The 24,541-nt window shown below is 44.2% G+C and overlaps 3 protein-coding genes and 1 pseudogene across 3 annotated transcripts; 2 read left to right on the forward strand and 2 right to left on the reverse strand.

Moving 5' to 3' along the window:
* The first annotated feature begins 989 nt into the window (after positions 1 to 989).
* On the forward strand, positions 990 to 4,014 carry LOC133900561 (leucine-rich repeat receptor-like protein kinase PXC1). The gene is made up of 2 exons (XM_062341739.1): positions 990 to 2,995; positions 3,097 to 4,014. The coding sequence occupies exons 1-2, from the start codon at positions 1,414 to 1,416 to the stop codon at positions 3,792 to 3,794; spliced, it is 2,280 nt and encodes a 759-aa protein (XP_062197723.1). The 5' UTR covers positions 990 to 1,413; the 3' UTR covers positions 3,795 to 4,014.
* A 1,883-nt stretch (positions 4,015 to 5,897) lies between these two features.
* Positions 5,898 to 11,255, forward strand: LOC133900407 (pyruvate kinase 1, cytosolic). Its single transcript, XM_062341535.1, has 16 exons — positions 5,898 to 6,171; positions 6,272 to 6,368; positions 6,467 to 6,564; positions 6,689 to 6,844; positions 7,048 to 7,125; positions 7,265 to 7,396; positions 7,587 to 7,667; positions 7,887 to 7,958; positions 8,040 to 8,129; positions 8,592 to 8,736; positions 8,880 to 8,968; positions 9,126 to 9,221; positions 9,357 to 9,424; positions 9,512 to 9,611; positions 10,122 to 10,181; positions 10,865 to 11,255. The coding sequence occupies exons 1-16, from the start codon at positions 6,103 to 6,105 to the stop codon at positions 11,015 to 11,017; spliced, it is 1,584 nt and encodes a 527-aa protein (XP_062197519.1). The 5' UTR covers positions 5,898 to 6,102; the 3' UTR covers positions 11,018 to 11,255.
* Positions 11,256 to 14,090: 2,835 nt separating this feature from the next.
* On the reverse strand, positions 14,091 to 18,438 carry LOC133900503 (uncharacterized; annotated as a pseudogene).
* A 556-nt stretch (positions 18,439 to 18,994) lies between these two features.
* LOC133900504 (peptidyl-prolyl cis-trans isomerase FKBP42-like) lies at positions 18,995 to 23,022 on the reverse strand. Its single transcript, XM_062341662.1, has 7 exons — positions 22,704 to 23,022; positions 22,116 to 22,295; positions 21,255 to 21,344; positions 20,680 to 20,864; positions 20,406 to 20,528; positions 20,171 to 20,323; positions 18,995 to 19,580 (listed from the first exon to the last, which is right to left on the reverse strand). Exons 1-7 carry the CDS (start codon positions 22,777 to 22,779, stop codon positions 19,254 to 19,256), a joined length of 1,134 nt encoding a protein of 377 aa, XP_062197646.1. The 5' UTR covers positions 22,780 to 23,022; the 3' UTR covers positions 18,995 to 19,253.
* Between the last annotated feature and the right edge of the window lie 1,519 nt (positions 23,023 to 24,541).

Raw genomic sequence — 24,541 nt, forward strand, 5'->3', positions numbered from 1 at the left:
GTGTGTGCCCAAACTCTGCAACTGCTTGTCTAAAAAAAATGGACCATGGGGGAGAAGACACCCCTGACTTTGTCTCAAGAAAGAAAAATACCAAACTCTTTAGAGAGATAGTCATATGACATATGAGTCTGGGCGGACGATCTCTCAACTAAAATCTTTACTAACCGAGCTATTGCTCGGTTCTTCAGAACTGTTTTTTATGTGACATTTGATAATTTGTTTCCTTGATAAACGACGCGCAGCAAGAAAAACTACTCATGAATCCTGATTGCACATTGCATTTACCTTTTCTTTTTCCTTGGAGAAAGAATTCCATTTACGTTGTCATGTTTACTTACTCTTGGTAGGAATTGGACGGAGCTTCTCTGGCAAAAAAAATATATATATATATTTTCAGACATATGCCTTTCTCTTGTACAGTAATATCCGTCTTGTTTCATTACTGACTTGGTTCACAACTTCACATCGAGACATTCTGCTGCTATTTTGTCCAATTTGTGCCACTGTAGTTAATTGCGGAAGAAGGGGATGGGATGAGTACTTGAGAAGGCGAGCGTGAAAAGAAGAGGCCAAAGGAAAGCAAAAGCGAAACATCTACCGGTCCTTTCTTCACGCTGGCCAAAGGGATAATGATTCGACCCTCCTGTGCCCATGAGGTAAGATCACTGCTAGGAGTAGTGAGTGTTGCATATTCACAACCATCACCAATCCACCATCATCAGCCAAACAACCACTAAGAACTGCAGCATGGGTACTTATGTCTCCCACTAATCTTGCATCCTTTTAATTACATGGATTCAACCGTCGTTACTGGACTTAAATCAAAAATTTTTTGCGGGAAATTAGTTTTTACTGAATAGCTTTGCTTTGATATCTGAACTCTACTTCTATATGAGAGTGTGAAGGTCGCTCTGTGTGTACCAGGAGTCAGGAGAGATCTACTAACTGCATGTCACCGCTGACACACGGGCCTGTGGCCAGACAAACAGAGCAAAAGCGAAAAGCGGAAGCATCCGGTACTGACGACCTGACAGTTAGGCTGGATTGGTATAAGGAGGAAATTTTATAGGACTTTTTACTTAAAGATTTCAGTGAGACTTTGTCGTCCTTTATTTGATTTAACGGTTAGCAGAGAGGTCTTTTGAATGATCTAATCCTATAGAATTTCTTTCCATCATCTATGAGCTACCGAAACAAAACAATAGAGTGAAGAGGTCCCAGTTCAAACATCACCCGATTTCAAAAGTCAAAAGTTGCACGGGAGAGAAAGCACGGAAGTTCTCTTGTCCCAATGCAGATTGATGGAGCAGCCAAGATCATGGCTTTGATCGAGTGATTCCTCCCTTTCCGTCCATGCCGATCTTCTACTAGCACCATTGCACCAACCATACTTGCAGTTGCCCAACAACAACAATGGCTGTGCAGTACCTGCTGCATTTCATGGGGTTCTTGGCGTGCTTGAGCTTGACAATGCCGGCGACAGCAGCGGCGGTGCGGCAGCTGGAGCCGGAGCCGGAGGTGAAGCCGAGCGACACGGACGTGCTCACCATCTTCCGCCACGGTGCCGACGCCCACGGCATCCTGGCTGCCAACTGGAGCACTGGCGACGCCTGCGCCGGCCGCTGGACCGGTGTGAGCTGCTCCGCCGACAGCCGCCGCGTCACCTCGCTCTCCCTTCCGTCGCTCGACCTGCGGGGCCCACTCGACCCGCTCTCCCACCTCGGCGAGCTCCGCGCGCTCGACCTCCGCGGCAACCGCCTCAATGGCACGCTCGACAAGCTCCTCCTTGGCGTCCCCAACCTTGTGCTGCTCGACCTCTCCCACAACGACCTCTCCGGCGCCATCCCGGCCGCCATCAAGCGCCTCCCCCGCCTCATCCGTGTAGACCTCGCCGACAACAGCCTGCGCGGACCCATCCCGGCGGCCGCGCTCGTCAACCTCACCGGCCTCCTCACGCTCAAGCTCCAGGACAACCTCCTCACCGGCCTCCTCCCGGACATCTCCGCCCCGCTCCCCCGCCTCGCCGAGTTCAACGCCTCCAACAATCAGCTCTCCGGCCGGGTGCCCGACGCCATGCGCGCCAAGTTCGGCCTCGCCTCCTTCGCCGGCAATGCCGGCCTCTGCGGGCCCGCGCCGTCGCTGCCGCCCTGTTCTTTCCTGCCGCACGAGCCCGCCCCGACGTCGCCTTCTTCCGTGCCTTCCTCGTCGTCGCAGTCCGTGGTGCCGTCCAACCCGGCGGCGGCGTCCTCGTCTTCCGTTGCTTCGTCTTCACCAGCATTAGCCACACCGGAGTCGCTCAATGGGGCTGGCAAGGGGGGCTTGAGCACCGGCGCAATTGCCGGCATCGCGGTCGGCAATGCTCTGTTCGTTTGCGCTCTGATGTCACTGCTAGTAGCGTGTTGCTGCTGCAGTCAAGGCAGCGGCAGTGAGCCAGCCAAGAAGAGGAAGAGACGCGGCCGTGTCGGCCTGGAGGACGGAGACGGCGAGCTTTTCGGCCACCTCAAGGTGAAGCAACCGGCTCGTCCGGGCAGTGTAGGCAGATGCAGCGACGGCGGGGACAGCGACGGGGCGCGCAGCAAGCTGGTATTTTTCGGGGTGAACGGGGAGTGCGGCGAAGACGACGACGACGACGACGGAGGCAGCGATAGCAGCTCCGAGAGGAGGGCTAGGGGCGGCTTAACGTCGACGTTGCACCAGCAGAGGAGGAGCAGGTTCGAGCTGGAGGAGCTGCTGCGCGCGTCGGCGGAGATGGTTGGCAGAGGCAGCCTGGGCACTGTGTACCGAGCGGTGCTCGGGGACGGTCGCATGGTCGCCGTGAAGCGGCTGCGCGACACCAACCCCTGCCCGCGCGAGGAGTTCCACCGGTACATGGACCTCATCGGCCGCCTCCGCCACCCACACCTCGTTCCTCTCAGGTCCTTCTACTACGCCAAGCAGGAGAAACTCCTCATCTACGACTACCTCCCCAGCGGCAACCTCCACGATTGCCTCCACGGTACCATCTCCTGCAATCTTGCAGTCACATGGCATTGTCGTTGCGCGATCGACATGAACCTGACACGGACGTTCTTGCAACTGTCTGCTTGACTGATTCAGGGCACCAGATGTCGGGAGAGTCGCCATTGGACTGGACGACGAGGGTGAGGCTGTTGCTCGGCGCGGCGCGCGGGCTGGCATGCATCCACCGGGAGTACCGCATGTCCAGCGTACCGCACGGAAACATCAAGTCCTCCAACGTCCTGCTCGACAAGGACGGCGCCGCCCGCGTCGCGGACTTCGGCCTCGCTCTTCTACTCAGCCCCGCGCACGCCATCGCCCGTCTCGGAGGTTACATGGCCCCCGAGCAGTCGGATAACAAGCGGCTCTCCCAGGAGGCCGACGTCTACAGCTTCGGCGTGCTCGTCCTGGAGGCGCTGACCGGCAAGGTGCCGGCGCAGCACCTGCAGCCGTTGCCCGACGCCGACGTGCAGATGAGAGGCAAGAAGAGCGTAGCGGCGGTCAGCCTCCCCGAGTGGGTGCGGTCCGTGGTGCGAGAGGAGTGGACGGCGGAGGTGTTCGACGTGGAGCTGCTCCGGTACAGGAACATCGAGGAGGAGATGGTGGCCATGCTGCACGTCGCGCTGGCCTGCGTCGCGCAGCAGCCGGAGCAGAGGCCCTCCATGGCCGATGTGGTGAGGATGATCGAGAGCGTACCGGTGGATCAGTCGCCGCTGCCGGAGGGCAGGGATGTTTCGGTGACGTCGCCGTCCATCAGCATTACCACGGATGATGGAGATGGTCGTCTCAGCTACTAATTCTTCAGCCTCTTTCTTGCCTGAGATGTCCTTGGACGTAGTGTTGTGGCTTCGGTAATTGAAATGGTGACTTTTGCATTCATAGGTTGCTATGGCAGCTGCTGCAATCTCTGCTAAAAGATGAGTGTGTATGTGCCTATTATTCTAGGATCTAATATATGCTTGAGATCATAAAAAATATTTGTGCCGATTTGGAAGAACGGGATTTAGTAGTAACACTTACAGCTGCACTTCTTGGTAGATATATGCACTTCCGAAGTGATTGTATTTGTGTTTTCCTTCCCTTTTCTTCTGCGAATACATAATTGTCTAGCACTACGTCTGAAGAAAAGGTCTACCTGCGATGTAGACGATTAGTGAAATATTGTTTCTGTGGAATTAGCGACTAGCACTAGCAGAATGCTATTGTTATTGTTTTGACAGACAATCACGAATCATGAAGCATTGTGTGCTCATTCCTGATGTTGACGGCAAGCTTATGCTAGTGTTTTGGTTGACGATTAACAATTGCATTGCTCCATGAATTCTCAATTCATACAGTTAGTTGGAAACCGACGATAGAAAGGGAACGGTTAATCGTCAAGGTTGACCAGGATTCCTGTAATCCTTCTCTGGACCACGTGTTTGAGCTAGGAGAGGGAACAGAACAATCAGGTCAAGTTGATCGATCAACCTACGTTGAACTGGAGAAAAGTGCTGGTCCTGGACGATTGCAAACCGACGGCCAGGTTGATATTGTTACCGCTATTTGAACGGAGGAAAGTGTCATTTTACTAGTGTACAGTACTTGTTTGTTCCAGAAGAAAGAACCAGGGGAAAGCGACAGGCAATGCCAAGCATGGTCCATGAGACAGCAGGATCCGTAGGAAAAAAAGGGAGATGCTCTAGAAAACGAGCTCCCTTTGGGCGACGAACAGACAACATCCATGATTTCGCCTTCTACTTCCAATCATCTTTTTCCTCTGTGTACCGAGCCTCACCATACAGTGCTCCCTGCCCAGTCACACCTCCTCCATCCTCGTAGATGATCCACGCCTATTGCCTATTCCCGTGTTAACCATTCCGTTTTCATTGCTCCTACCACCAATTCTGCCCACCGTCTGTCTGTCACCTACGGCACCGACGTTGCCGCCAGTGCCTCGCCGCAGCTCACCACTAGTTCGATCGCCACCTAACGTCACTCGTAACTTGCAGGATCGGCTGTGAACCCTGGAATCATGAACTCTAACCCCCTCCTCTAAACTTGTCGACGTCGACAAGTTCACACGTCCCCTAGAAAGTGGGGAAAAGGGAGAGTGAAGGGTCAAAGTGGGGACTGGAATTGACCAGGTCATGAAGCTTGGAACTAGGGATGTAGATGAGGATCCGATCCTTGATTTTTCGCGGGGAATTTCCCTATTAGGGGACGGGGACAGGAAGATTTCGTCACCTGCGGGGATATAAATGGTACAAATTATATCCCCGTCGGATCTAACGGGGACGGGTATGGGGAAGCATTTTCCGTCCTCGTTTCCCCGCGGAGCCCCGTTTCGGCCCAGTGGTGGTGGCCCAGGCGTGTGCGACCGACCCAGGTGGGAGCCAGATGCGTGACTCAGGCAGGCGCTAGCGCGCAGCCCAGCTAGACACAGCCTGTCACCGTGGCATGGTGCGGGTTGGCCCAATGGACTGCCTCGGCCCAGGTGAGTGAGGAGGGGTTCCCTGTCGGGTCTCTATTCCCCGCGCGGGGATAGGGATGGGAAGAAAATAGTCCCTACGAGCGGAAATAGAGACAAGAACAGAGAATTTTACTTCATACAGAAACGAAAATAAAAAACCATTCCCTGATAAAAATTCTCCATTAACATCCCTAACCTGGAGTTGGAACACGAGATGAAGGAATACGTCAAAGCCCAAACTTCCCAATTCTGCTGCACCTGCTTCTTCTCTCTCACTCCCAATGACAAGAGAGACGCCCACGGGTTGGGCCGGTCCGTTGGATTCTGCCCAAACCGGCGGCCCGCCGTCAATACCCATTGGCGTGTCAGCATCCACCGTTTTGCCCCATTGGAAAGCATATGCCGTGGGGCCCGCGCCACGCCTGACCTATAAACGCAAGAGATCTGCGACGATCTCCTCTTAATTAAGCGCGGAAAGAGAAAGGAGGGGAGAGGCAGCGCAAAAATTTGCCATTCGCATCCACACCACGGAGCACGAGCACTGCCTTTTCCTTTCTTGGAGAAGAAGAAGAGGAGGGGAAGGCCGCCGCCGCCGCCGCCCAAATCCATCCGCTGCCTCCCTCCCGATCTGATCCGAAGCGCAGCAAGGCAGGATGCATTCGACGAATCTGCTGCTCGAGGAGCCCATCCGGATGGCCTCCATCCTCGAGCCCTCCAAGACCGTGAGGACCCTTTGCTTTGCTCAGATTTGTTGTTGATTTGGGCGGGATCGACGAACCCTAGCTTAATTTCGTGATGGATCCTGTGAAAAAAAAAAAACAGAGCTTTTTCCCGGCGATGACCAAGATCGTGGGGACGCTGGGGCCCAAGTCGCGCTCCGTCGACACCATCTCCGCCTGCCTCAAGGCCGGCATGTCCGGTAGTCACCACTGTCTCGATGGCATCACAGCCTCTTGCTTGTGTGTGGAACTAAAGCTCAACTTTTTTTTTTTTGTTCCAATTGTGGTGCTCTTGCAGTTGCGCGGTTTGATTTCTCGTGGGGAGACGCTGCGTACCACCAGGAGACGCTCGAGAACCTCAAGCTCGCCATCAAGTCCACCAAGAAGCTATGCGCCGTAATCGACTCTCGTCATTGCATCATTCTTAATTAGTTGGTGCCATAACTGTGAACGAATCTAATGCTAGTATGCTACCGTTTCTCTTGTGCGACGAGCTGACAGTTGGATCCTTCTTGGGCAGGTCATGCTTGATACCGTCGGCCCAGAGTTGCAGGTGGTGAACAAGAAAGAAACCTCAATCTCCCTTGAAGAGAACGGGACTGTTGTTCTGACACCTCATCAGGGGCAAGAAGCATCCTCCAGCTTGCTCCCCATCAACTTCTCTGGACTCGCCAAGGTAACAACTTTTATGTTATTTTTTTGTCAGTTCTTAATATCTTAAGTAGTCTTTACGTGAATGTGAGCAGCTGCAACTGCAAGTAGATCATTCCCCGGCTAGCTACAATAGTTTTTTTTTTTGGCATTATGTCATCTTAGTGTTCAAAATTTAGTCATATGTTTCCACATAGAGTTGAAAAAGACCCCCTTTGTTCCTTGCAGGCGCTGAAACCTGGTGCCACAATATTTGTTGGGCAATACTTGTTCACTGGTAGCGAGACTACTTCAGTTTGGTTGGAGGTAAAACAGTCTTTGGCATGCTGCGTTCTGCATTTTTTTCTTTTTGTGAGGCATTTCGGATATTTCATACGCCTGCTAGTAGAATTTGGGCTGCTGTCTGCATTTACTGACGCCAAAAACTCTTATCTGCCTGCTTTAGGTTTCTGAAATTAAAGGAGATGATGTGGTTTGTGTGATCAAGAACACAGCTACCCTTGCTGGGTCTCTGTTCACGTTGCATTGCTCCCAGATACATATTGAATTGCCCACACTATCTGATGAGGACAAGGATGTATGAAATTCCTCCCAAAATATATCTTTGTGTAATTGTCACTTTGTTTTCTTTCCGTTTCTTGAAGAACTTCACTTTTAACAATAGGAAAATTGAAAAAAATTGGGTCAGAAACTAGAATTTTTGTTTAGTTGCTGCCCTGTCCTCTCCACCAACCATCTTAAGACTTACCTGCATACACTGCTTTCAGGTTATCAGAAAATGGGGAGCTCCAAACAAGATTGACTTCCTCTCTCTATCGTACACAAGGCATGCAGAAGATGTGCGGCAGGTAAGCAACTATGGACATTATGGATTCATTTTAAGTTGTTTCGCAATTCCTCTTTAGATGTTGTGTTTCAAAGTAACAATTATGTTTCTGTTGCTCCACAGTTGTCATATTCATTAAAAAGATTGCACTGATATATTGAATATAGGATCTCCTGTTTGTTTGGATTTCATAATTGAGAAGAATGTTCTCAGCAGTGATGGTATTTGTCCTTCAATACAGGCACGGGAGTTCCTCTCAAAATTAGGTGATCTTAGCCAAACTCAGATTTTTGCCAAGATTGAGAATGTTGAGGTAATTTTTGAGATACTTTTTTCACATTCTTAGCCAACTTTCATTTCTTTAACCACCTATCCACTTCCTATTGTTTCACAGGGCTTGAACCATTTTGATGAAATACTGGAAGTGGCAGATGGTATCATTCTGTCAAGAGGAAACTTGGGAATTGATCTTCCACCAGAAAAGGTTGTCTATCTTGACAAATTTTTGAAGTTTAGAGGCCTCACTTAGTTTAGACTTTAGACATATGTTAATTTTTTTAATGAATCTTTGTATTGAGTTTCATGCACCAACCAATTCACCTAAAAGCTTAAGCCTTAGAGTCAAGGCAGCAATATAGTTCAATACTACCCACATATCTGGACTCCACCAGACCTACGACCTGGACACTGGACTTGAGTTTGTCACAATGATTTTTTCTTAAAATTGTATCAGTCAGATCTTGACCTCAAGACCTTTAACTCTGATACCAGATTCAGTTTCATGCACCACTCAAATCTTATGCTGTTGAAGGAAGATACATAAACTTATACTGACAGAGAAAACTTTTTTATCCTTAATTGTTTTGTTTTCATTTTAAGGTGGGATAATTGCCCCTGCTTTAGGACTAGTTTATTTGGCATTTGATCTTTACCTTCCATGTTGCAGGTCTTTTTATTTCAAAAGTCTGCTCTGTACAAGTGTAATATGGCTGGAAAGCCTGCTGTTGTCACTCGTGTGGTGGACAGTATGACTGATAACCTCAGGCCTACACGTGCGGAAGCAACCGATGTGGCAAATGCAGTACTTGATGGTAAGTTGACGCTAGTGACTGGTTTTTGAAGATCTTGTATAGACTTGGGGTTTTGGTAGCCTGGCATATAGCTGCTTCTTAGTGCACTCTAATAAGACTAACATGAAAGGTCCAATCATGAATCTCACTTGTTTTTCTTTTAGGGAGTGATTCCATTCTCCTTGGTGCCGAGACTCTCCGTGGTTTATATCCAGTTGAGACTATATCAACAGTGGGCAGAATTTGTGCCGAGGTGAAGTTTCTTTTCTAATTCTGCGTTTTCTTGATAAAGAGTTGTACGCTCAACAAGTATCTTTACTTCAGTGGAAATTTGCTCCCTGCTTTTTCACTTTGCATCTGGCTTGTTAGCACCATTGATTTAGTGACATGTTTTTGTCATTATTTTGCAGGCTGAGAAGGTCTTCAACCAAGATTTATACTTCAAGCGAACTGTGAAATATGTGGGTGAACCCATGACCCATTTGGAGTCTATTGCATCCTCAGCGGTATGATCTTAATATTTGTTTACTGTTCACAACTTCACATGGAAAACATTTTTCAGTCTTCATCGATGTAGTATCGCAAAGTCTTCAATATACATGAATTTCTTAGTCTGAAATAGTTCCATACCTAATTTCCAGGTACGAGCTGCTATCAAAGTTAAGGCTTCTGTCATCATTTGCTTTACGTCTTCTGGACGTGCTGCAAGGTAGCTAAAATGAATATTGCTTGTATAGGGTCGTAATTTGATCAAAAACTGGAAACTAATCTCATGTATTATTTGTGTGATATGCAGGCTAATCGCCAAGTACAGGCCCAGCATGCCAGTTCTATCTGTTGTTATTCCTCGTCTAAAAACAAACCAACTGAGGTGGAGTTTCACTGGTGCATTTGAGGTACGTGAACAACCTTTTCCTTCTCAGTACATGTTTTCTAGTTGTGCATGTGGGTTATATCACACATTAGCACACCGTCCATCTATTTGTAAAAGGCACCATTGGGCTTATGAAGTTCTTATTTGCATCTAGCATTTACCCATGCATGTTCTGATATTGTGCAACTAAATACAGAGGAGCAGTATATCAGTATGTGCCATGCGATACTAGGAAAAGACAGTGTACTTAGCCATTAACCTTACATTTTGCCACGAGTCAACGCTTCTAGCTACCCCTTGCTGAAAGTTGTTCTAACTCTAATAGATATCGGTCCTTTTTCTTCGCGTGGTACTTAGTGCCATGCTATTCTAGTGGATTTTTGCTCAGGACATAATACATGGCATACTCCTTCCAACTGGACGCTTATCTTTACCATTATTGTTTTTCAATTGAAAACAACATGGAACAGTCTTGGCATGTGGTGATGTTTGGTGTTATTGTAACACATTTGTTGTATGGGTTTTATTGCAGGCAAGACAATCACTCATCGTTAGAGGCCTCTTTCCTATGCTTGCTGATCCACGGCATCCTGTAAGTTAACATTTCCCGTTGTTAGTTAACATATGTATGCACAGATACTGGGTAGGTTTGTCTATTTGCCAAACACATGAAACAATGGGTAGGGAGGGCTTTTTACAGATTTCTGATGCGTAGCCCATATGTGACATCAACATCCTCGCATTTTTCTAGGAGACAAGGTGTAGCATTGTTTCAATTATATCGTCATAAGATGTCTTAAAAATTAAATGTTTTTGAGAAAGCACTATGAGCTAATAGTGTTCTACTTATACTAATACCATATTCTAATGTTCTTGCTGCCATCAAGTTCGAATTTGATATGGTAAATGGGAGTTCAGTTGTGAACTCTGTTCGCAGTGTCTCATAAGCATGGTTAACCAAAACATATTTTCAAACTTCATTGATTGGATGGTTTATTGAGCCTATATACTATATGTGCAGTAATACAGCTTATAGGGTAAGGCTAGGGTAAACCAATGAACTCATTATTGCGGGATTGAAGTTGTTATTCTACAGCTTGTGATTGGCAGCTTAGGCACTGATTGTGTCTCGACTCTTGAGCAGATATTAAGATTTCGTTCATCCTGATGGGTGTTTGCATTTGCGATAGTTGCTTGATTGCTTGACCCAAATAATGAATGTTACTCAGATTGTTTGGTAAATTTGTACTGATCTGAGTTCACTTTGTCTTTCAGGCTGAATCTACCAGCGCTACAAATGAGTCAGTTTTGAAGGTTGCTCTTGACCATGGTAAAGCTTCCGGTGTAATCAAGTCCCATGATCGTGTTGTTGTTTGCCAGAAAGTGGGAGATTCATCGGTTGTGAAGATCATTGAGCTGGACGATTAGACAAGTAGCCTGTGCTTGTCTCGTACTGTGGCACATTTTTTTACCAGGCCTATACTTGGCTATGTATAATCCTATAGCTTGCAAAATGAGCAGTTTTGCCTATGATGTGATTATAGGATTCCCTTGGCAATTGCCAAAAACTACGATGCATTTGGAAGTTTGGTCAGATTTTACTGCAGGGTAATACTTAAATGGGCAGATGGAATAATGAAATCATATTGGACCCTTGCTATGGTTCCGTTATTCTGTTCCTGGACAATTTAATTGCGATCAAGTTTATCAATATGTCGATCTGCATTTGCGGCCTTATACTACTACATAAGCCTATGTTTTACTATCTTGACCGGGCGGTACTGTAGTACCATATGTGGTCAGGTATACTGGTGTAGTACTTTTGTTCTTTCTAGGTGACAAGTGGCCATTGCCAATCAAGGGTGATCTGAGCAATATTGTGTGCAAGATTCATCATAAGTTCCGGGTTTTTAGAGAAACTAGAAGCATGTGAATTAAAGTTAAAACGTTTTTTTGGAAGTTATGTGCTAAAAATTTAAAAATTTATTGTAAAAGTTAACTGTTTATTTTAAAAACAGTTTTTTGATAAAACAAAAACATAACGTTTAAAAAAAATCCTAAAAATAGGAGTCAAACAAACATACTCTAATTCCGGCCATCCTCAATATACGCAAGACGAGGCATCCGGACCAGCTTGAATTTCTCATGTATTCTTTTTCTCTCTCTCATCCACCTTTTCTAACATAAAGAGAAAGAGGATGGGAAATAAAGCATTGGCGTGGTACAGCTTGAGGGTCCCATGTCTTTCAGGCACTCAATGAAATTCTTTGACCTTTTTTATACATCCTAAACTTGTTGCATGGCACGTGTTCTCCACTTCACTTCTGGTAGTTTTTTTAATAACCGATAATTTTGCCTATTATATTGGCACTTTGACCAACAGTACATTGTAAAATATTTATTGAAGTATAATGGATATGGTACCTTTAGATTTGCCACTAGAAGTACTTTGAACATATGGTATTTTTTTTTCAACTATTTACTTATATATTTATTAAAAACCAGTGGTCAAAGTATGAACATCAAAGTTAAAATTGTCAATTATTTAAAAACAGAGGTTGTACAACACATGTTCTATCTACTTTTTAACCGGTGAGACATGCACATGGCATAGCATTTTGAATTTTGAATGCATTGTATAATTAAAAAATATCATTCTACCAGGACAACATCATCATTGCTATTATTAGCTCTCTTCTTTTGTATTTGTACTTATTGATTTTTCGCAGTCTTCTAAACATAACTTTGATTATAACTTTGTATCAATATACACTAACAATTTTGTATTTTTACTGAAGCACTTGTAAGGATAAATCTAGTGATATAATTCTTATGTAGTCAATCTTGATAACTTTAGAATATTAACGATCAAACATTTGAAAATTGAAGGAATTGCACAAAACACTAGGTTTTGATGTCATATTCCCACATTACACTAGGCTTTCACGAAACACAAGGTTTTAACCGAATTCAGCTCACATTACACCAGGTTTCACCTCTCACTTGCCTTGGCCCCACATGGTAGTCACACATGTGCTTTGGATAGACCATATGGGCTGCCACATCTGCAGAGCTGTTTTCTTCTAGCGGTGCCCCTTTCTCACTTTTCTCAGCCGTATGAAGAGATTGAATGTCAAATCAGTCCGAGAAGCAGTAGCAACAACGTCCATCATTATTCTCACACGAAGGTGAGGAGGGTCTGAACGACGGCGGCCACTGAGCCCAAGCAGCACCATTGCCCTTCGTGTTATCACGAGTGCACAACTCTAAGCGGCGATTTGATGAGTCCAAAAGGTGGCACACTCGATTACAGGTGATCGTTAGGGTCTTAAGCTCTCTTAAAAATGTATGAGATACTAGCAATCAAGGGTGGCACTAATTGGACTCATCAGATCGCCTCTTGGAGTCATGCGCTTGCAAGAACTTAAAAAGTGGCACTGCAGCTCGGGCTTAATGGCACATCCAAATCACTTGTGTGACTACCATGGGGGCCCAAGACCATTGAGAGGCAAAACCTGATGTAATGTGAGAATAATTAGGCTAAACCTTGATGCTATGTGTAAGAAAGTCTAAAACATAGTGTAATATGATAATATGACATCAAAACCTAGTATTCTATATAATTCACCCTTAAAAATTTGACTGCACAAAGGACAAATAAAGATTCAGAGCGAGTAATACTTTACATAAAATGAGCTCACGTCTCATTAATGCTCCTAACTGAATAGTGCAACACATTTTGAATTTCAAATGCCGCACTACTCTCACAGTATCAATTTAGTTCACATTGGCTGCCACCTAAGGATAGGATACGTTGTCAGGGATGTCAACCGGACATAGTCAGGGGTGGAGCTTCTGGCGCCGCTACAGGCTTCTTGCATGGCTCCGGCGAGGCACGCCGCCATGGTGTAATGGCCCGGATGTGAGGAGAGGAGGGAGGGAGGAGTGAGAATGAGTGGGGGAGAAATGTGAGTAGAAAGAGAGGGCTGCTTATTTAATAGGAAAATTAAGATTCTTGCCATGGCTTTGATTACAATTTCAGCTTTTGCCACTGTTTTTATAATTATTTATTTCGTGCCACTAGTTCTGTCAACCTGTTTGGTCCTTGCCACTGTCGCGCTGTCTGCATTCCATTACGCGACTATGGCAAGGACCGATAAAGTTTTCGGAATCAATGGCACGAATTGAATAATTACAAAGGTGATGGCAAAAGCCAAAACGGTTATTAAAACTATGGCATGAACCTAAATTTTCATATTTATTATGTAGACCACTTGTACATACGTGGGTCCCACCGTATTTGCTTTTCCCTAGCCCGTATTTGCTTTCCTCTGACCTGTCCCCACCTGTTCCGTGCGCATCGCGAAGAAAACTGGAGAAACATGGACCCTCTGATTCCTAGCACAAGCAGTTCCGGACTTTACATTTCAAATTGATACACAAGAGAACACCCGACTAGCAAAGAAGTCACGGCACACAGTAGATACAACTTCCTCACTATATTCCAAATTTCAGTGTACAATCTAGACTCTTGTATTCAAATTTTCAAAGTGGACAATCTACAAGCTTGCACCGTCACACTGGGTTGTGCTGCTTGTGCACTCGATGTGCTGTATCACAGTCCAGTCTCAGTAGATACATACACAATGAAAGAATAAACTCGAGATCGTTTCGGCTTTGCTATACTAATGCCGTTATCAGGCACTACGGAAAGAATAGTGAAAGAGAAAATACTACTTGTACAAAATGAATGACCAGCACCGCAACATATTCGCCATAGATAAGCAGATCCACAGGGTGGTTGTTCAGTTTCTCTCTAGTGTGCCTGGGACAACTTGATGAACAAGGTAAATGCTTCTGATGCTTCCACCAGAATGAGCCACAACTTTGACAGGTTACTGCATTGTTTACTGAAGAGACGGGGGTTTGTGACAGCAGGGGAGGATCGAAGATATCCGATTTGCCCATAAATTTGCAACTTTAACAAAATAGTTATCACCATTCCACATGATCACCTTCAACCCTACATGAAAGTGGTAAGAGTATTTAGCTAATCTCGAGAAAGAAAAACTTACATTCTTTTTTTGAGATGTCTAGAGAGAATTTTCTTTCTGGGAAGAGTGTAACCATGGCATAAGTTTACCTGGTACAAGACTAATTGGCAGCAGGGTTAGTCTACATGTCATCTCGCCGCTGGGAAGTACATTTTGTAGATTGGGCACTACAAGTTCATTAATACACTTGATGGACTCCACAAGAGCTTTAGCAACAGAGGCATTTATGTGATTACTATCAACAACCATTTTAAGAGCCCTTTCTAAACCTCTAGTCCAAGAATTACTGCAGCTGTCCAAACCGGCCAACATTTTACTCAACATTCCAGGATTTGCAAGAACCCAAGGCTTGAAACACCGCATGGAGAAATATAAGATCTGTGACACTATATATATCTCCTCAAGAGCAATAAAGCAATGGCCACCTTTAAAACCAACAGAATTACCAGTTTATAATTGACTTTCTATTTGCGAACAAAAATGATCACAAAAGAAAAAAAATTAAAAATGACAAAGCTATGCTCATTTTAAAAATATTTGTACATTCAGAAACCACTCGGTCACAGACATTTGCATGGCAAGATTCTTGCCAAAGTGCAGCACCATGCTGCAATTCTTGAGCACAGGACCAAAGTATATTGTACCATGCACCGACATAAGCAAACTGCTCCTCTTTAGATGCTAGTTCCAAGGTATGTAGGGTAGAGTTCAGCTGCCACACTCTTCTCTTCCATTGCCTGTGATTTAAGTATCAGACAGCTAACGTTTAGTCAATATGTTACTTGTTTTCCCCGCTTGAAATCTACATTAATCATGTGAACAAGAAGCAGAATGTAAATTGCAAGATTGACTGCACATACTGCATACTGTGAACAAGAAATTATCACTCGAGAGAAAGTTCTCAAGCGTCACTCTACTAAAAGGGATAAAAATCAACAGTGAAATCAAAATTAAATCATGATACCGGTCTAAGCAGAGAAAAACAGGTGATTCAGCAAGAAAGCAAGTGTATTAATCTTAACTAAAGTGAAAATATAAAAACTAGAGTTGCAAGGAATTTCTGCAAAAATGTAGGTGCAATTTTTGGACTGTCCTACTACGACATATTGAAGATAACTTGATAAGTAAATAATTACTTAGCATATACGTACCAGTGCTATCTTTTCTCCTAAACGATATTCTTGCTCGAAATCCTTCAGATGTTCCTCTTTGATACTGTTAAACAGTTCAGTGATATATACATCCCTTGAAGGATGTTCCTCTATGCAAGAGCCTTTGGGAAGTGAAGAATCTTGTAGCTTCTAGTAGATTTCCTGGATAATGTGGGAAAATGGATTAAAGATAATTATTTCAAGTTCTTGAGCTGATGCACATTAACATAATAAAACACGAAAAAGTTATGGGCAATACAGGCTTTGAAAAATTAACAAGACAAATCTCAGTTATAGCCAACAACAACCAGAACACACTTGAATTTCCCTTCCAATTGCTATTGCTTTGCTGTTTTCATCTGAGAGTGTAGTAATCTTCTGTGCTTCCTGAATGCAAATCCTTAATTACTGAATTATGAAGCAACAGAAAATATCAAGAATGTTGTTAACAAATGTAATGAGTAATCACTGACCCTAATATCCTTCACATGCCGGGATATTACTGACAAGGACTTTTCTCTCAGCCTATGGTAGAATTCAATCAACATGCTATCACTTGTTGATCTAATCGAATGGTTTTCATCTGTTTCAAATGAAGAGTTCTGATCACTGACCATTAGTGTATATCGAAAGAAAAATAAAGTTGTGTCTATGGATAACTTCAAATATAATGAATGCTCACCATTTCATTATTTGAGATCAAATCAGAAGAGCTCTGGACACTTTCTGCAGAGCTTTGCATAATGTGAATATCATCAGCCAGTTTGCTCTCTTTGTAAAATTTGAGTATGACTGCATTATCAGCTGGTGAGTAACTGGAGGCCTTCACACATTGTCCTACAAACTCGTGTGTTCCAATATGATCTGTAGTTTGAACATGGTTGAATTTTTCATCAACACTCGTAAATGACGACCAGTCTTCCTGGTTGCTGCCCAATGATTTTGTTATATCCTGAAAGATGTTAAAACAATCAGATCAACCAATGGAGAAGGACCAATAGCCAGATTAAGAGAACAAGCAAAGTCTGGAAACAACTGCCGACGGGGTTGGTAATGCTGTAGTTCCATAGGATTCTCTTCTGTAAAAAAAAAAAAATGGTATATGATCGTTCATTGCGAGCATCAATGTGATCCTTTTGTTAATACGAACTATCATTAAAACTGAATTGCTATCAAATGCTCAGCGCCTGCCATTTGTCTGAACGGTGTTTCAGTCGGAGCTTCACACTCCAACATTCACCTTTGTTGTATCTTGTATGTACAAACAGGCAAAAACAATATCCTGCAAAGTAGTTGAATGCAACAATTATGTGACTTCTTTTTCAGTTATCTGAGAGGTCCTAGTGTTACAATACCAATGGGTTCAGCTCAAGGATTTTCTAAAGTAGGCCAGATTTAACTACCCACCTGAAAATTTGTAAGTAAGAATGAAAAAAGGTAAAAAACAACGCACCCATCTCCTACGCTAGCAAACAGCTTGCTCATCTTCATTACAATTTACCGCCACCTGTTTTCAACTATGCATTCTGTGAAGTGTCACATTTCATTATCTCCATGATACCATGGTAAATTGTGATAACACCACTGCAATAAAACTGGGAGCTTGAAACCATTATATAATTATATGGTTGGCCGTGACTGCAAAATCGTATTGGTGCAGTTCATGCGTTATTTTCGGATAGTGTTGATGCCACTACACATTCCTCCTGTATTCCAACATCTCATGAAATTTTGACAAAGACAACTAAACGGATCACGGCGGGTTAAAAAAAATGCATCACAGTGTGACACGCTCACCTCAATCTTTCCAAGTCCATTCCCATGCGCTAGCCCACCTCCATCCAGGCCGGCAGGTGAGGCTGCCGTCGCCGCCTTGAATTCTCAACCGTCATCTCCGAACCCGTCGTCATCCTCCGCCTCCTCTTGCGAACCCGCCTCCATAGCGCCAGCAGCAGAGGGTGACTGAGATCCGTAGAGGCCGGCGATGAGGTCCTTCAGATCCGCGGGACGCGATCCACTGGAACAGAAGGAAGGGGCACGCTGGTGCCCCATGGCCGTCGTCGGCGGCTCGGCCGCCCCTTCCTCCTCATGCCCATCATCCTCCTGGTCGTCGGCGCTGAACAGGGAGAGAGGGAGCGAGCCCTGCGGCTTCTCCCAGGAGGCGGACTTGGCCGTCGGAGGCGTGGGTGGCGCGGACGCGTTCGGGTTGGATCCGAGCGGACTCGCCACGAAGTCGCCCCAGTCGTCGTCGAACGCCGAAGGCGGCCGGCTGTGGATCGGCGGGTGCGGGTGCGGAGGCGAATGTGAAGTCGCCGAAATCGAAGTCGTCGTCGAGGAAGGGCACGGGGGGCGGTGGGAACGCCACGGCGTCCATCGGAAGAGGAGCAGCGCGGTGGCGTCGGCGTCGGCGTCGGCGTCGGCGCGAGCCTGCGTGCGTTGGTCCGGTCCGTTGATGCTGGTTTGTACATGTGTGCTCGATTATTTGCGGCCACAGTCATTAACTTAGATAATCTCATATTTCATTGATATAAATGATGTTATAATTAAGATGTCAAATTTTCAGTAATAAATCATGGATTTATTCATCTACGAACAACTCTCTGCTGTAACAGCATAAACAATTTTTCTTAAAGTTAAGGAAGTGTATCTACCTTTTGGGCCACCGGTTGCATGTTTATATAGACCAGAAAAAGCTCTAGTTTGTAGCGATTATGGCTCTGTTTGATTTGCTACCATATTTTAACATACTTTATTAGTTAGTTATTTATTTCACTGCCATAGCTGTAACGTGCCATGATTTTTTTTTTTTTGTCACTAAGCCCACATATCATAAACTTATTTTTTTAATTTGTTGACCACATTTTAAGCAATGCTTGAGTTGGTTTCAAAGTATAGATAGAAGCTATCTCTAAGAGTCCTGTTCGGTTTAAACTATCCAAGACACCTAACAGCTGCTACCTTATCTATGCTCAAACCAATACAAAACCGATTCAATGTACAGCTCAATCTTCAGTAAGATCCCGATTGTGAAATTGATGAGAACCGACGTGTAGCATGAGCGCAAGGACCCGCTCTAACCAACTGTGCTAGGCGTGGCTTCCCTCAACAGGATGATTACATTCCACTCCAGAGGTTACATCACTGGCGTAGTTGCCGAAAATACTCTTCTTAAATAAACATTACAAGCAAGGAGAAGAACATTACAAGAAACTCTCGCTCGTCAGCGATAGATACTGTTATGTGTGAAAACTGTAGGCATACTAACATTCACAAAACTTCAGTTGGGAGTTACTGGGGAGGTTCTGTTGGTACGAATTATGCCTGCAAGGTTCACAAAAGTGCAACCCCGACAGCACCAATTACAAGATCAAATGATGGACAGTTCATCACAAGGGCAAGGTGGTCATCTTGTCAACAGAAACTCAAGCACCATTCTACACATTTTTCAGGTAAACTATCCTACTCATTCTTACGATTGAACAGCCTAACGAGATAGCGAATCAATGACACCAGCCACTGCCAGAAAACAACAAGGCGGTTTGCCTTCTTCGGTTTCGCTTCAGGCCTGGGCCCGAAGAGACCTTTGTATAGCTCCTTCTGCTTTTGGTACAGAGCTTTATCTTGTTCAGCGAGCAACCGAAGCTCCCGAAGGATCTCCTTGTCTTCTGGGGAGTACCTTTTGGCTTTCAGAAAGTCCTCCCTTGCTGATTCTGTCTGGCCAAGTTCGGATTTAGCTTTTCCTCGTCTGAACAATGCTTTCACGTTATTTTCGTCCTCTGACAACACCTGAAGAATAGGATTATGCAAGTGATCAATCACCAAATCAGTAATTTATCAGTTTTTTTGCACACAAAGCAGGGCAAGTTTGCAACATGAACATGGGATTGTTCAAATGATCAATCATCAAGAAATTAGTAATTTTTTTATATAAAAATTGAGCTGAAAAAAGGTGCAGCATTAGCTGTGTGTGATCCTTTATTTTCTTGAACGTGCAGGAACTGCGTGTCATTGTATTAAAGTAGGAATGAAGTCGGCCATGCTACAAACAAGGAAAAGACAAGGAAAAGAAGCAAAGAAAATAAGAAGGCCCTGGCTCTAGTAAAGAATACGCGCCACAAACAATTAGAGCTGTGTGTGATTCTTGTAATGCAGAATCTTGCATGTTGATATTTGAACTCATTGTGGCCATCTGAGCTTGGTTATCACAGGTCTTTACCATCATTTTTTTAAAAAGAAAAAGAAAAAAACTTTAACGATGGAATATAAAACCATGTTTAATTTCCGTGAAGCTCTATGCAACCATAATAATTTACTCAATTACTCATGAGTGTAAATTGTGAGTTGAAGACTGAATTCATGATAGTAGAATAGCATACGATGCTACACTGCACGATAGCTTCATCGAATCTCTTTAGTTTGATCAGGCATGCAGCCATGTTGAGATGGCAGGGATTTTTCACAGCCAAGGCCATGTCTCTGTATTTCCCAAACAATTGAAACATGAAATCATCTCCCATGTACGCAATTGCCTGTAAAAGGAAAGAGGTAGAGGACTGAAATTAGAGTACCACGATAACTATCAGCATGCCGAAAGAAAAGCACATCACTAACCATTTCATACTGTTGCATGGCCTCCTCAAGCTTCTTTTCTTTGAAGTATTCATTACCTTCAATCTTTCTTCTGTCTGCAGCTGCAATCCTCTCCTCGACTGTCATGTCACTTCGGGTTTTCCCCTGATTTGCACAGTTTATCATGATTTGAAATTTTCCAACTTGAGAAAAGTAGGCAAAATGATAATCAATACGAGTGATCTCAGTCTACTATTCTAAATAGAATAATCAAATCATAATGCGGGGTGGAGGCGGGAGACTTGCGTTTGCCTACCTCTTTGACATCATCAAATCCAATAAGCACAACTTCATAAACAAGGTCTGCCATGGGAGGGACATTTGGGAATGAAAAACTTCCTTCTTTGCCATAGCCTAGTTCCCAACCCACATGCAACAGTGCCCTCTCCCCGCTCCTCATGTTACCAACACCAATGCCTAAACCAGCCATTTCCTTCTTCTCTATTAATGGAAAAAAGAAAAGCTTTAGAAAGTTACTCCATAGGCAATTGTCATTGATAAACTCCTGCTATAGTCTTGAGAGTGCCCACATGATTCTCATGGGTTAGTTACCTTGTACCTGTAGGCTTACTGAGCAAAGCAAGATAAAAGGTGCAAACCAAACTGAATGATGTAAATTTCACTGTTTCGTCTTACAACATATAAGAACATTAATAGAAGGCATGACAAGTTACTGGCAGAACAACTCATTAGAACCATTGTCATGGTACTAGAAAACCAGAGTAGCATGCAATTGCAAAGTAAGCTGTTTGAAGTTATGGAATTTATGGATGGCATGCATGCAGCAGAGTGAAACTGAGGATAAAGTAAGTGATCCGACTTTTGCTGCACCTTTTCCAAGTACTAGTTCAATCGGATGCTGTTCTTGCCAAGTATCCTCGAATTTATGCAATGATCCTTGAACCCATGCTCTATAGTGCACTGCAATTCCAAGTTTAGAAGCAAATGTTAATTCACATCTGTGCTTATTGTGCACTAAATCAAACTACATGTGCATGCTTCCTTTCAATATTAAAAGGATACAGATAAAGGAGTTGGGCTACTTTGGATTAAAAATGGATTCATTCTTAAGTTCGAAAATTGACATAATAGACCAAAATGAATAGGTGTCGGTGACAGATATTGGTACTCAATGAACAAAAAAGAAAAGTGGGCCATTATGGACTAAATAAATGATTAAATCTAAATTTTAAAAATTGGCATAAGCATTAGAGCAACAAACTGAATAGGTACCGGCAATAGATATTGGTACTCAATGAATGCAAAAGGGTAGCATGAAACTGTGATTAGTATCAAACATCATGCATTCTAAACCTCCACAAGTTTGCCACAATTACATGCCATGGTAGTTGTCGTGTTTGTGGTGTGAAAGCATCCTATGTCTAGATCTGAATTGAATTTGTTTACATAAGCCCATGTCAGTTATAACCTGTTACTATTTGTATTGAAAGCGAACAGGACCAATAGCATCTCATGATGATAATCATGATCACTCGTGTCTTTTCAGGCAAGATAAGTTGATGAGCATGTAGAGTTATAAATATTCTCCCAACCAGTGTGAGGGTGAAAAATAGTACGAACGGCAATCACACAGGATATGATTATAGAAAAAAAACATAAGGAGGTACAACATAATAGCCTCATTCTAAAAATCAGCATTCTAAGCATATGAAATGAACTTGTCATACTTACCAAAGCATGTCGCAAACTTTAAGGGTTTTTTGCCATGGCCTTCTTTGATGACTTGTTTCTTAACTCTATCATGGAGAACTTCCATATCAGAGGTAACCACAGGTGGGGCAGTGCCATCCTCGGGAGGTTCAGTATGCACAAAAGAAGCTTCTTCCATTGATATCTCATTATCACTAGAGCCTGAAAACAGAAAGCAAGAACTAAGGTAAAGAAGAGACGAGATATCAGAAACTACTATCCGTCTTGATACAAATTCCCAATTTTATTATGCAGCCACATTATAATTCGTTTTGCTATTTTACAAAGTTACTGCCATAAGAACTGCAGAAATTGATTTAAAATTGTGTCATGAGAAGAGATCAAAATTATCCCCGAGCCCAAACTAGTGTCCAACCACTCTACTCTTCCAAATCCCAACAGAAAGCACTCTACAATAGTGCAACTATACACACCAGCACTCAAACCACCATCTCCAACTGAACTGAGCCACCGATACAAGCGGGAGACGAAAAGGAGCTCCGCTAAGCACCAGCCACGCGTGGGGGAGAGGAGTAGAAGAGAAGGCCGGGGAGCGAGGAGGGGACTCACCAGCGTCGGGATTGGAAGCAGCGGCGGTGGCGGTGGCGGCGGCTGCAGGCGCCGCATCTTCCTGGACAAGAGCCATCGCTGCTGGTGGGCGCTGGCTGCCTAGGAGGCGGACGGCCCGAGGAAGCTTCAAGATCGTCACTTGGTACGAGCAGCCAGGTTGTCTCGGACTCGCGGCTAGTCAATTTGCCGGCGGTACAGCAGGTGTGTTCGAAGTTTCATGATTTCATCCATGGATCCAGTTGGTGAACTGAATCCTGTCTGGTAAAAAAAATAATTAACAGACGAGACGAGGAACCCGCATCGGCAGAGCGGAGGACAAACGGCCTTCCGCAAGGGCTCGTTAAGATATAAAAATTTAATATTAAATATAAATTTAAGATATAAAAATATTGATAGGTAAGTAGAGTACCGTTGGATGAATATATCGAGAGAGATTATCCGTTAATTCTTTTTTAATTAATTTATTGATTTTTATTTGTAAAATAGGTCTAATATCTATAGCTGATAATGAGACAAAAATGTTAAGAGTGAATGAAAAACACGAGTTGTTGAAAACCCGCGTCACTGAACAAAACGGTAGACCCTTAAACCCCAAAGTGACTCGAAGGCTAGATAGAAATAGACACAAATTGAAAAACAATTTACAGATATTAATATCACTTGTCTTTTCGGTTAGAGTGTCGTCCTATTTATAAATCATACATATTCTTTCTCTATTACGGATTACAATATTACCCCTCTAATTACCACATTCTAAACATATTCGTGGTTGTTTTGGTACTATGTTTAGTACACCTGACTTATTTACAGTCTTGCTCTTCATCGTCTTTGATTACCAGCAATGGTCATCCCTTCGATTAGGCTTCCGAAGGTCAATACTCGGCAGCACCTTCGGCTTCCTTTCGGCCATCTTCCTTGCGACGCTTAGCGAAGGTCCTTGGCTGCCCCCGAATGCTCAACGAAGCCTTCACCTGTGACGCCATCTTCGATGTCCCTTTTATCAACTTCCTCGCGCCGTCAGACGAAGGATATCGAGGGTTAATCTCTGATAATGATTTTGAGGTGTATCGGTTGATGGACGCGTGAATGACACTTACGATGTGCGTGTATTTGTGATGAACTCAAGAACATAAGAATTATCCAAGTTCAAGCATTCTTAATGATAACAGACCTATATCCTGTATATTTTGTTATCAGTGTATATGAACAGGTTACATATGAGTTTTTTTTATCCTTTCTTCTCCGTCATTCTACAAACTAGATCCACCTCTCTTTAAGTAGACCATTTTCTGTTGACTCATACCTTAGCTAAACCTCCCACCCCTAGGCTACTTAAAATGGGTGGCGTGCGTGCCCTTTTTGTTCTGATGAAGCAGCTGAGTCCATCCCATCCGCTAGACACCTTCACACATATATCACCACGGTCAGCCGGTGCGCCCCGTCCCATCACCGGTCTCGCACGCGCGCTTGTGAAGCAGTAACGTTTAATGCTACAGGATGGAGCATGGCACCACTCCGCCGGCCATAACCTATCCGCTAGGGAGGAGTACCTAGGGAAGGAAAATACTTAAGTGGAATGCATTTAATGAGAATAAACTGATTAGATGTGTACATGTCACGCGACCAACGAAGGTTGGTCACGGAAATTCCTTATGTGGTAAGGATTTTGATTGCGAAGATACAGATTTGTCGTGCGGTGGGACCTTGGATCGAAAAAGAATCTATCAACTGGTATTGGTCGGTAGGGACCCTCAGAACAGGGGACCCTATATTTTATACACCGATAGTAGCCCTCAAGCTCTCTCGTGGATGTGGTGGTTTGAGTGGTTCATCGTGCA

Source organism: Phragmites australis, chromosome 19 (assembly GCF_958298935.1).
Source record: "Phragmites australis chromosome 19, lpPhrAust1.1, whole genome shotgun sequence".
Classification (NCBI taxonomy): domain Eukaryota; kingdom Viridiplantae; phylum Streptophyta; class Magnoliopsida; order Poales; family Poaceae; genus Phragmites; species Phragmites australis.

Bases quoted from the DNA above. Each gene is read 5' to 3' on its own strand.
- LOC133900561 (XM_062341739.1), top strand. From the start codon at position 1,414: ATGGCTGTGCAGTACCTGCTGCATTTCATGGGGTTCTTGGCGTGCTTG. The intron at 2,996-3,096 runs GTACCATCTCCT...TGACTGATTCAG, and splicing joins CCTCCACGATTGCCTCCACG to GGCACCAGATGTCGGGAGAG.
- LOC133900407 (XM_062341535.1), top strand. From the start codon at position 6,103: ATGCATTCGACGAATCTGCTGCTCGAGGAGCCCATCCGGATGGCCTCC. The intron at 6,172-6,271 runs GTGAGGACCCTT...AAAAAAAAACAG, and splicing joins TCCTCGAGCCCTCCAAGACC to AGCTTTTTCCCGGCGATGAC. The intron at 7,397-7,586 runs GTATGAAATTCC...CACTGCTTTCAG, and splicing joins TATCTGATGAGGACAAGGAT to GTTATCAGAAAATGGGGAGC.
- LOC133900504 (XM_062341662.1), bottom strand. From the start codon at position 22,779: ATGGCTCTTGTCCAGGAAGATGCGGCGCCTGCAGCCGCCGCCACCGCC. The intron at 22,296-22,703 runs GTGAGTCCCCTC...TTCTGTTTTCAG, and splicing joins TGCTTCCAATCCCGACGCTG to GCTCTAGTGATAATGAGATA. The intron at 20,529-20,679 runs GTAGGCAAACGC...TGTGCAAATCAG, and splicing joins GATTTGATGATGTCAAAGAG to GGGAAAACCCGAAGTGACAT.